The sequence below is a fragment of the Littorina saxatilis genome, linkage group LG2, assembly GCF_037325665.1.
Source record: "Littorina saxatilis isolate snail1 linkage group LG2, US_GU_Lsax_2.0, whole genome shotgun sequence".
Lineage (NCBI taxonomy): Eukaryota > Metazoa > Mollusca > Gastropoda > Littorinimorpha > Littorinidae > Littorina > Littorina saxatilis.
The window spans coordinates 76,686,640-76,699,139 of record NC_090246.1 but is presented as its reverse complement, the minus strand read 5'-3'; the positions used below and the strand labels follow the sequence as shown (position 1 = coordinate 76,699,139).

The 12,500-nt window shown below is 38.6% G+C and overlaps 1 protein-coding gene across 1 annotated transcript; it reads right to left on the bottom strand.

Moving 5' to 3' along the window:
- Window positions 1-9,465: 9,465 nt before the first annotated feature.
- Window positions 9,466-10,783, bottom strand: LOC138959753 (UPF0046 protein C25E10.12-like; the record flags this gene model as incomplete). Its single annotated transcript, XM_070331361.1, is given in 1 exon segment — window positions 9,466-10,783. A coding segment is annotated over 1 exon segment (145 nt), but the record flags the coding sequence as incomplete, so codon positions are not given.
- Between the last annotated feature and the right edge of the window lie 1,717 nt (window positions 10,784-12,500).

The window sequence follows — 12,500 nt, the reverse complement described above, 5'->3', positions numbered from 1 at the left end:
AGGAAACGTGCTTCTTGCAAGGCACACGTACGAACACGTGATATGTGTGTGTGTGTGTGTGTGTGTGTGTGTGTGTGTGTGTGTGTGTGTGTGTGTGTGTGTGTGTGTGTGTGTGTGTGTGAAGGGAGATAAAGAAAGAGAGAGAGAGAGAGAGAGAGAGAGAGAAAGAAGAGAGAGAGAGAAAGAGAGTGAGAGAACGAGAGAGAGTGAGAGAGAGAGAGCGAGAGGGAGAGAGAGAGAGAGAGAGACAGAGAGAGACAGAGAGAGAGAGTGATAGAGAGAGAAAGAACGAACGAACGAACGCACGTACGCACACATGCACGCACGCACGCAGGCACGCACGCACGCACACACACACGTACGCACTAACGCGCGCACGCACGCACGCTAAATGTAAACAAGTCACATGAAGCACGATAATTTTATGAAAACATTTAGTCAATGTGTCACCTGAAACAAAAAGAACAAACTAAAAACCAAAGAAACACGGCTTGCGCTGTGCTCCGCGAAGCATGCGAACATAGAACTGATTTTCGATAATTTTGAGCAAATTTTCAGAGTAAACTTGACATAGCTATGTAATATTGGATTCAGGAAAAGACAAAGAATACAATGCAAGGACTTTTAGTCAGTTATCAACATTTCTTTTGAGTTTGAATAAACATTTTCGATTTATAATGAACAAATTGATGATTTAAACTTTTGAGCTTCCAGGGTTAAATCCAATCCCATAGTTTGGACTAAGCCAAAGATTGTTTGAAGAAAATTTCTATCAATTTGAGTAAGACATGTGACCCTCCACCACGAAATGAGTCGCATGTCACCTTGCACGGTTCTGCGCTAGGCTTAATATAAGTCCGGGGGGGGGGGGGGGGGGGGGGGGGGTCTGGTAACAGTGTGAGGGTCACCATGGTCACAGGCTTATAACTCGAAAAGTGTTCACTCTTTTCTAAAACGGTTTTCACCACTGGATAGAGAATAAAAAAAACTCTTTAAGAAAATGTAAGAATATGATAATCATGAAAGGGTGACATGCGACTCATTCCGTGGTGGAGGGTCACATATGAGGTCGCCATGCACAGTGCCTTCTCCAGTTCTTTAAGAAAAACACAGAAAAACATACCGGAATGACAACATCTAAGACATTTATTGTAAAACGGAGAGAAAAAAAATCCGTGGATATATATATCACCTGCAAAAAGGTGTATTTAAAGTTTCATGGAGATCTGTTCAGTAGTTTTTCGGGAATGGCTCAACACATACACACGCGCACAGATACGCCACCCCCCGCGTCTCGATTCCCAGTCTAAGGCACAACAAAAAAAGTCTGTTTACGGTATCCCGACCGACCCTATTTTTTCGCGCGACCCTAGACTTTTTTTTATTGGCATTTGGGGGGGGGGGGGGGGAAAGGTCTTTGTTTTTTTTGTAAAATAACTTAAGAATATGTCGCCATTGTTTAATACTTCACTGCCCAGCACGTACTAGGTACGTGGTCATGTTTGGTTTGTCATACGCCCATGCACGTACTAGGTACGTGGCATTTACATCAGCACTTTTCAGGACATTTGTGAAAACTAAATGGGAGGTAACCACTGTCCAACTTCTTGTAGGGGTTTAAACACAGTTCTTTCCCATTGACCGTTCAGATAAGTTAGTACCACGTGGTAAAAACTTGTTTAGAAGTTTTTTCCGATCTATAAGATTCAAAATGGCGGCCGAAAATCGGACATCAACTCGTAGACCTGTTTTCAAAAGATACAGTGTTCTGGAAGCTCTACAAGAAGTGATTTATGGATTACCACACGGAAGAATACTGTTATGGGCTGTAATGTGAGTACCTGATGTTTGACACCAGTTTTAGCTGTGTTTTCTGCGGTTTTACGTGCTGCAGTGTGTGTGTGAAAGTTTGGAAACTGTAATTTTTGACAAAAATGGTCATTATATCGATTTTTACTATAACAATCACAAACAAAGCCCAATGATCATGTTATCACATAATAGCCAAGGGTGTAAGCAAACCACATGCCAAAGATCTAAGATATATCTCAATACATGATTGAGCAGTGAACAGATTAGTGAACCTACCGAAGAAAGCGAAATTTGCCCTGGCGCACAGCAGTACCAAAATGCTGTTATACTGTGGCAGTCAAGGGGTTTTAAGAATATGTGTTTTTTTTCGTTTTTTTTTTTCTTCTTTTTCTTTTTTCCACAAATAGCATATTATTACAAAGTACAGAAAAAATGTGCTTGTTCTTCTAATTAATGTACATCAAGATATATTTATTATACTTGTTTAGCAGGTTATGTTGTGCATGTCTGGGGTTTGGAAATGTATTTAGTGTCTCTGTTTATGTGTGTGGTGATTGCTCACTTCAAAAAGAAACAACAAGCTTGTGAATTCCCTACCAGTAATACAGACAAGCGTAAAGAGGTGAACCATAGGTTAAACAAAGTATGACGAAAAGCAGTAACAAAAGCACCCGCAAAATACATTTTACAGAAAAAGACAAACGACGAACAAATAACCACAACAACAAAAAACAAAAAACAAGACAAAAAAAGAAGATAACAACAACAAACATTTCTCTATTTCTCCCTAAAATATTACTTGAGTTGCAATGTGCTTTTACATTTGACCAAAAAAACACCAAAGAAGAAGAAAGACAACAGGCGAAAAGAAAACCTTCTAACTTGGGTAATAGAAAAAAAGTCCTCAGTGAAAAAAGTGGCTATATTGCTTCCACTCTGTAACGAACTGTACATAACGTCCATCTATTATGCGTTGATATTTTTCTGCCTCAAACCAATTTTTCACATAATTTACAAAGGCTGTGACGGTAGGTTCTCTCCCTTGTAATTTTGCTAAAAAAATAATGTATTTAGCAATCAAAATCATTGAATCCAAAATTCTGTCTGAATACCAATTAATCTTTACACCACATATAATTAGCTCCAACGAGAACTGCACTCCATGACAGTGGGCAAAATTTGTAGTTAACCATGTAAGTACATCAGACCAATAATCCTGAATCTTTACACACTGCCATAACATGTGAGATATTGTTTCTTCTGCTTGATTACATAGCGGACATAATGGCGTATCAACTAATTTCCGCAAGAACAGGAAACGTCCTGTTGGTAAAATTCTGTACAACATTTTGTATTGGAACCAGCGGAGCTTCTGGTCAGTTGTACTTTTTTTAATTTTTTGAAAAACCATGGCCTTATCCATATTAATTTGTAACTCGCGTTCCCACTTCTCCAGGGCTGTTACTGGTGATAGGTCTTTAATAATAAAAAAATAAATCTGATTTACCCTGCTATTACTCAAAAAAGACCAAACACAAGCCTCCCTTACATCATATTTTTCATCCAATGTCAATTTCAATTTCCTCTGATATGCCTTTACTGAGGCAAGTAAGCCTTCATATAACAACAAATCAACATAAACATTTGGATATAGTTGCTTAAAATCATCATAACTTAAATATCCATTCTCGCTTAACAAGTGTCCCACAGAAACAATTCCATTTTCTATCTAATCTAACATACAAATACATTTACCAGCTCTATTATACTTCTGTTATAATGTAATGGTTCTGAAACGAACTGTTCTAATGTAAGGGGCACACTTTTGTCATACAACATCTTGTAATATCTAAAGACGTCAGCCCAAAAGGGATTTTTCACCCTCAACATTAAAACATTTGCATACTCTCCACCATATTGCTTAAAGGCAGAGTAAGCCTCCCGTAAACCATCACAGATACGGTCAGGCTTTTACACACAGTACAAACACCCTTTCATTTAAACACTCACCAATTGAGAACATCCTAGGTGCCCTCCGTAAAGAGCGAACAATTTTCAAAGAATTTATTTTTGCGTGGTTTATCTTACCCCTGAGCCATCGTGAACCCGTGTGATCCAGTTTTCCCTTTTCACAATGCAGTCGTCATAGTTAGTCATTTGAATGCGACTCGACGTGAGCTTATCTACAAAAGCACGTTTTTTATGCACGAAACAACGGCTGTGGTTCACAAGAACTCTAGCGATGGCTTTTGACTGTTGAGAGGAACGGCGATTTGCACTGATAAAACCGTCGTCTGCCACGACCCTTGCGTGACCCTGCTTCCGGGCTTTTCTTTTATTAAACTTTCACAACTTCGAATTGTTCTGATCTTGTCTTGATGAAAAACGAATTCTTTTATGATTAAAGAATGTTTGTGTAACAAGCTGTCAATTTATTATTTAGATTTTAAAAGTTAGGTCTAGCACCAAAACGAGGCGCCATTGTTGTAGAGGACCAAGTCCACGAAAATAAATTCTTTGAAAATGTCTCACGCTCGACAGAAAGCAGCCAGGATGTTCCCGTTCGGTGAGCGTTCAAATGGAAGTATGCTTGTACTGTATTTAGACGCTCGGGGAGCTCTGTGATGGTTTACGGGAGGCTTACTGTGCCTTTAACTTTTCTTACCAATGGACATATTGCATACAAAATGTGTGTTACTTTTCCATCATTACACAATATGCGCTTTAGCCAGCTAATTTTCAAACTTGCGAGGAATGACTTCACATCAATCATTTTCAAACCGCCATCTTCATACAACTGACATACTGTTAAACGTTTTATCTTATCGTTTTTACATTTAGTCAAGTTTTGACTAAATGTTTTAACATAGAGGGGGGAATCGAGACGAGGGTCGTGGTGTATGTGTGTGTCTGTCTGTCTGTGTGTGTGTGTAGAGCGATTCAGACTAAACTACTGGACCGATCTTTATGAAATTTGACATGAGAGTTCCTGGGTATGATATCCTCAGACGTTGTTTTCATTTTTTTGATAAATGTCTTTGATGACGTCATATCCGGCTTTTCGTGAAAGTTGAGGCGGCACTGTCACGCTCTCATTTTTCAACCAAATTGGTTGAAAATTTGGTCAAGTAATCTCCGACAAAGCCCGGACTTCGGTATTGCATTTCAGCTTGGTGGCTTAAAAATTAATTAATGACTTTGGTCATTACAAATCTGAAAATTGTAAAAAAAAATTTTTTTTATAAATCGATCCAAATTTACGTTCATCTTATTTTCCATCATTTTCTGATTCCAAAAACATATACATATGTTATATTTGGATTAAAAACAAGCTCTGAAAATTAAAAATATAAAAATTATGATCAAAATTAAATTTTCGAAATCAATTTAAAAACACTTTCATCTTATTTCTTGTCAGTTCCTGATTCCAAAAACATATAGATATGATATGTTTGGATTAAAAACACGCTCAGAAAGTTAAAACGAAGAGAGGTACAGAAAAGTGTGCTATCCTTCTCAGCGCAACTACTACCCCGCTCTTCTTGTCAATTTCACTGCCTTTGCCATGAGCGGTGGACTGACGATGCTACGAGTATACGGTCTTGCTGCGTTGCATTGCGTTCAGTTTCATTCTGTGAGTTCGACAGCTACTTGACTAAATGTTGTATTTTCGCCTTACGCGACTTGTTTTCCATTCCAAAGAAAACTGTACAACAATGCATTCAAGTCTTTTAAAAACTTTTCATCCGGGTCCGGCAGGTTTGTTAACAAGTGGGTTATTTTGGACATTGCAAGTGTTTTTATCACAACAATCTTTCCAAATGGTGATATATTCCTTCTTGACCAAATTTGAAGTATTTTTCTTATTTAATTTAACTTCATGTCAAAATTCAATTCAACAATATTTTTCAAATCACATGCAAAAAGAACACCAAGAACCTTGAAAGTAGCAAGATTCCAATTTAATTTCATTTCTGGTTTATATTTCACATTTGAAAAACACCGGGCTCCTATCCACACAACTACGGTTTTATCAAAATGTATATTAAGGCCAGAGACTGATGCAAATAACTGCAGCGTTTCAACACAAGCATCAAAACAATCTTTACTACAATCAAGGTAAAAAAGTTGTGTCGTCAGCAAACTGAGAAAGTAGAATTTCTTCATTCCTTATCTTAATACCTTTTACCTTTACATTTTGATATATCATAAGTGCAAGCACCTCCGCACAGAGAAGGTACAGATAACAAGATAGGGGATCCCCTTGTCTGGTACCCCTTTTTATCTGAAACCATTCTGAATATTGACCATTCACAGACACACATGATTTGACTTTATTATAAAAAGTTGCAACCCATCTTTGTACATCTTCTCCAATTTGAAAAGCCTTTAAAACCTTGCGCATAAAGGTCCAGGAAATGCTATCGAAGGCCTTCTCAAAATCAACCAACAAGAGAAGACCAGGCACTCTATGCTCATTTGCATATGCTATTGTATCATACAACAACCTAATATTATCACCAATGGACCTTCCCTTCAAGAAACCAGTCTGATCTTTACTAATCAACTTGGGAATAACTGCCTTTAATCTGTTGGCAATACATGAAGAAGCAATTTTGTAGGCAATATTAAGGAGAGTTATTGGCCTCCAATTTTTTAGAAACTGCTTATCTTTTCCTTCCTTGGGAATACAAATTATGACCCCCTCTTTCTGCGTGGCAGACAGTTCTCCTGACTGAAAACCATAGTTCAGTGAACGTACAAGAACAAGAGGCGAAGCCTTCAAGGCTCACGTAAGAAATCGACAAACAGTAACACAAACTCAATCACTCCGTCACACATACACACACACAGTACACACACACACACACACACACACACACACACACACACACACACACACACACACACACATACACAGTAAGCATAGGTGAAACTGTGCAAGAAAGCGAGACCCTGGATCTGCCAAGTAGTCTCGGCCCGCTCACAATAACAATGACCGAGACTTTCAGTCAGTAATTCCTTTGCGTGACGTCTAACCCTCTTACGTCATAATGTGACGTCTTCAAATAGTTTCTATCACACACGTCGAACACTTTTGACCGAGACTGACGTAATCCATAGACTCGGAAATGTTAAAGTTTCTATCACACACACACACACACACACGCACGCACAGACAGACAAAGTTTATCATCGCATAGGCTACACTTACGTGAGCCAAAAATGGTTTTTTTTAGAAAAAAAAATCCGGACCTACCGACCCTATTTTGTTTGCCTATGTTACCGTAAAAAGACTATTCTTTTGGGGGGGGCTAACTGAAAATGTTTAGTCACAACCTGACTAAATGTTGAAAGAAGAAAATAAGGTGAACATGAAGCCTGAATTTCGCAAGAACCGGCTTCAAAAAGAAACTAGGGCAAGCCTGTTGCGAAATAAATAACAGATATCTGACAACGTTTCTTTGTCCAGGAATAATTAGATGTCGTCTGGCTTTGCGACTGCAACTTTTTCTTTTTAAACAGACAGAAAAAAACCAAATTGATTAGAGAGAGAGAGAGAGAGAGAGAGAGAGAGAGAGAGAGAGAGAGAGAGAGAGAGAGAGAGAGAGAGAGAGAGAGAGAGAGAGAGAGAGAGAAAGAGAGAGAGAGAGAGAGAAACTCAGACTCAGAACTTTATTACAAAAGGATAAAGGTTTTAGGCAAAGCCTATTCTTCCAACCTGTCCTTTATACAACACATTAAGACAGACGCACATTAAAAATATAAATTCAATCATATAAAATACAGAAATACATTGTATGGAATGCAACACAATGTGCATTTAAGGAATTACATAAGGAGAACTCAAAAATTACAAAATTACATGGACATAGTTATACCTTTCATTTGGGAATAAAGTTGCTCCGATCAGCTACACATCCATTAACACTAGTACAAAATGTTTAACAAAATAACAATCGAACAAAACATTTCATTCACGAATGATGTGTGAACGTGACTGTCTCTTAAACATTTTCACTGAAGTTGCCTTTCTTATCTGTTGGGGGAAGGAGTTCCAGAGAAACGCTCCCGAGAAGGCTAAGCTCGATTTGTAGAGGTCTATGCGAGGTATAGGAGGGATGATTTTTTGGGACCCATATCTTTTTGTGGCATGTTTGAAATGTGATTGCAAATATTTAGGACAGTCGTCATTTAGAATTGTATACATGAACACAGCCTTGTTTAACGTCAACTGATCTTTCAAGGGGAGGAAATTCAAGAGCTTTAGTTTATCATCCGTGGACCTATTCAAATCGTGCAGAATAAGTTTTGCAGCTCGGCGATGCAGGGAATTGAGTCTTTTTAAATGAACAGAGAGAGAGAGAGAGAGAGAGAGAGAGAGAGAGAGAGAGAGAGAGAGAGAGAGAGAGAGAGAGAGAGAGAGAGAGAGAGAGAGAGAGAGAAAGAGAGAGAGAGAGAAAAAGAGAGAGAGAGAAAAACAGACAGACAGACAGACAGACAGACAGACAGACAGATACTGAAGGACGAAGGACAGAGGGAGATGGACAGACAGACAGACAGACAGGCCGATAGACAGAGTTCATTCAACACAGAAAACTTGCAATTTGTGTACTTTTATTCCGTTTATTTTTCCACCGGATTAGAGTGGAAAACCCTACATGTATGCATTACAATTCTTATTCTATATTCCTTTTTGGAAGACAGAATACAGTGACTGAAAGAAGGCAAACCGGTAAATCGAGTCAATATGAATTCGTTGCCAAGCTGAAATCATCATTTCATGCACACTCGCGGTTACACCTCATTTTCTCCATTATGTAAGAAAACATATATACATTAGATGATTACCCGCTTCGCCGGGTACCGGCTTCGCCGGGAAGAAGTAGAGCCGAATACCAGGCTGCGCCTGGGACCCGGCTTTGCCGGGTGTACGCCGGCTTCGCCGGCGCACGAAGGAAAGGGGATAAACGCGCAAAACACTGGAGACCTTCTAAAAATAGTAACGTGCAGTGACCTTCTACAAATAGTAACGTGGTAACGGGAATATGGATTGACGCCACACGGAGGAAGGGAGATAATCGCGGCTGAAAACACTGGAGAAGATAAGGAAGAGTTATTGGTAGTGGATCCCGACAACAACAACAAAAAAACAAAAAAAATCGGTTCAGCGCGCACAGCGCTGCGCGCTGAGAGCACGTGTTGAAATATCTCATCGATGAGGTTGTGTCCGGGGTGTAGCTGAATACGGTGTCCAAATTTGAAAAAGATCCACCGAGAACTTTGGCCGTGCATCGCGAACAGACAGACAGACAGACAGACAGACACTAGTCGTATATATATATAGATTAACTAGTCGATCCCACAATATTTGTTGAAATTATTCTCTCATTTATATGTGTACACTGTTTACGACGGCAAGCGCCTTGTCTACGGATTGTCAAACTTGTACCTGTTGAAATAAAATGACTAGCAAAGATAAAGCAATCGAAAAATATGAACATAAAATTATGTCGTATGTACACTCGTTCGCACGCTGGCACGCACAGAAGCACACACACATACTCACCCCCCCCCCCCCCCTACAGACGCTGGCTCTTCTCCAAACACACAGACCGTATTACAAGCATACCCCCCCCCCCCACACACACACACACACATACACACGAAGACGCACCCCCCTCCCCCAAACAGTTTGCGCTCAAAACATGTATCTCTGTCACCAAAGCGACACATCCGGCTAACTGCGTCAACTGTTAATATTAAAATGCTGCGTTCTTATCTCATGTATAGCAATCAATAACCGTTGCTACGACACCACAAGCGCTACACATCCATTGGGAAAGCAATGCTCGCAACTGCATGCGTAAATATTTCAACATGAACACCAGATGAAAATGTTATCGGTTTTCTCCACTTCACAAATGTTACAATCCAATTGATCTTTATATCCTCAGGAGGAGTAATCAAAATCTCATACATAACAATCGTTCTCATAAATAAGTAGCACATTCTCTCAGATTCTGTGCATGCTTCTGGGTATGTGTAAATATTTCTACAATATCACCAGATACGAATGGTATCGTTTACAGCTCACTTTGTATTTGCAAAATGTCCCATTCGAAATTCATCGTTATTTCATCAGGAGGATTAATTAAAACCTCACAAATAACAATCATTGTGAAAAAAAGAGTTCATGTAATAAGTGCCTTCTCCTAGACCTGTTTTGAAGTGAATTTGCACTATCATCCACGTTATAGTTTAAATACATACACGTCAGAACACATACATAATAATGCAATATTGTCTCAGTAATGACCAGGTTTAAGAATTTTAATTTAAAAAAAATGAGAGCATGATGCAAGTACTTCGATATGAAAGTACATTTTTAGTATCGCTTTCTGCGCCGAATTTCAGCGTGTAATACTTTCGTCGATGATATCGTATTGTGAAACGCGTAAGGGATAACATACTTGCAGAGATGACCCCTTTTTGTAGTTTTTATTTTACAACAAAGTGTTGCTGTTTCTAAAACATTAACATCATTGTAATATTTTTTGTCCGAAAAACAACAACAACAAAACACACACAAAAAACCAACCTAGAATGGCACTGAACACATTTTTTTAAAATCCAAAACAAATAAATCAACTTCTAAAACCCCAAAACACACACCCTGGAAAGGCACTGAACACATTTTTTTGGATTTATCCAAAACAAGTAAATAATCTGATATGACTTAGAAATAAACACATAACAAAGAAGATCTGAAACAACAAGATTTAGAATAAAAAAATAAAAAGTAGTCCTAGGAAGCAGTTGTCATTATAACCCTTCTTTTTCTTCAAGGTAGTAATCAAACACGTTGTATTTTCGTTTGAACAGGAATGCACCGTTGGAAAATACTGTGTTGTCTCGCTGCAAAGTCCCGTAACTCTCATGCACGTGACCAAAGAGGTGTAGTTTAGGTCTGAAACATAAAAAGAGGGGGGACTTTAGTAAAGAGTTTAAAATATCAAAGCTGTGGTTGGAAAATCAAAACAACTTAACACAACACAACCCTTACCCCCTCCACCACCACACCCAGGCAAATTGGCACATTCTTATGCATAATCTGCTATACTGTTGAGTGAAGACCGCTTTCAGAGAACGTGAAACAGAAATGTTCCTTCCGTATACCTGTCATTAAAATACGACTTTTATTTTCATATCGTAAGCATGATGTTTTTCTCAAAATTCCTGCATAGACTTTTATGTTCTCTCCAAAGCGTCTTGAATACCTTTTAATGATGATGCGCTAAAGCACTGGGGTTTGCTCTTCTTTTATTCCTTCTAATATTTTCGAACTTTGATATTTATTTATTTATTTATTTATTAAGGAGATTTCTATAGCGCATAACTAAAAGCACTATGCGCTTTACAATATCACTAGGTATAAGCACACGCAGACATACTCTGATTAAATAGAACTTAGCCTAGCAAGACATACTAAGAACACTAAACATTTGAGTTCATACAAAAATAGAGAATTAAATTAAATACTGGACAAACGATTAAAATAAGTTTAAGGCCTACACCAACTGCAATGGGCTATTTCAAATACAAAAGTTTAGTTAACTATAAAAGGCAGTGCATAAAACTCCATAATCCTATCGTACGCTGAGCTGTACAAAAAGTATGCAACTTATCCATCTGACTTGATCCTCGGATGTCTCAATTACGAATTGATCTCCCTATTTTCTATTCATTATTTTAAATCAACAGTGTTTAACCATACTTAATGATCACTCATCCCTTGATGCCTTTCTGGGTGAGAGTACAAAATCAATAGTCACATGGAGTCACTCAATCCTACCCATATATGGCAGAGTTACGGAAAGGTCTTCGATATCAAGTTAACACGGAAGAGAAAAAAATTGCTGACTAGCATAAAAATGGATGAAAGAATCTCAGGGTGGAAGAAAACGATTCGATCGTAGGAGCTTCTTCTTCTTCGTAGGTGCTGAATCGTCAATTCACGTGTGTCTTTGCAGAACAAACGTGATTTTTTTCACAGTTAGTATCATATGTATGGCGTTTGCACGTGCAGCAGTTGATCCAGTTACAGCCAATTGCGTTGACGTTTTATTCAAGTGGAAGAAAACACTACTAAAAGGCATTTTTCTGGCATACAAGAGCTGTTATTTAAGTCGCGTGTAAGGTTCTAATTTCAATTAGGCTTTGATGTTTGAATAAAGCTACCTAATAAAAGAACACATCGTCGATTTCAGTATTTCTAACGTGCTTTCTGAAGCAATAGAGACACACACGTTTTAAAAACACAGTCAGGGCCCGGGCTTTGGAAGATCAAGTATTGTGCGGAGGGGAGGAGCAGCCGATTTTTTACATTTAGTCAAGTTTTGACTAAATTTTTTAACATAGAGGGGGAATCGAGACGAGGGTTGTGGTGTATGTGTGTGTGTGTGTGTGTGTGTGTGTGTGTGTGTGTGTGTGTGTGTGTGTGTGTGTGTGTATGTGTGTGTGTGTGTGTGTGTGCGTGTGTGCGTGCGTGTGTGTACAGCGATTCAGAGAAAACTACTGGACCGATCTTCATGAAATTTTACATGAGAGCTCCTGGGTATGATATCCCCAGACTATATTTTCATTTTTTTGATAAATGTCTTTGATGACGTCATATCCGGCTTTTT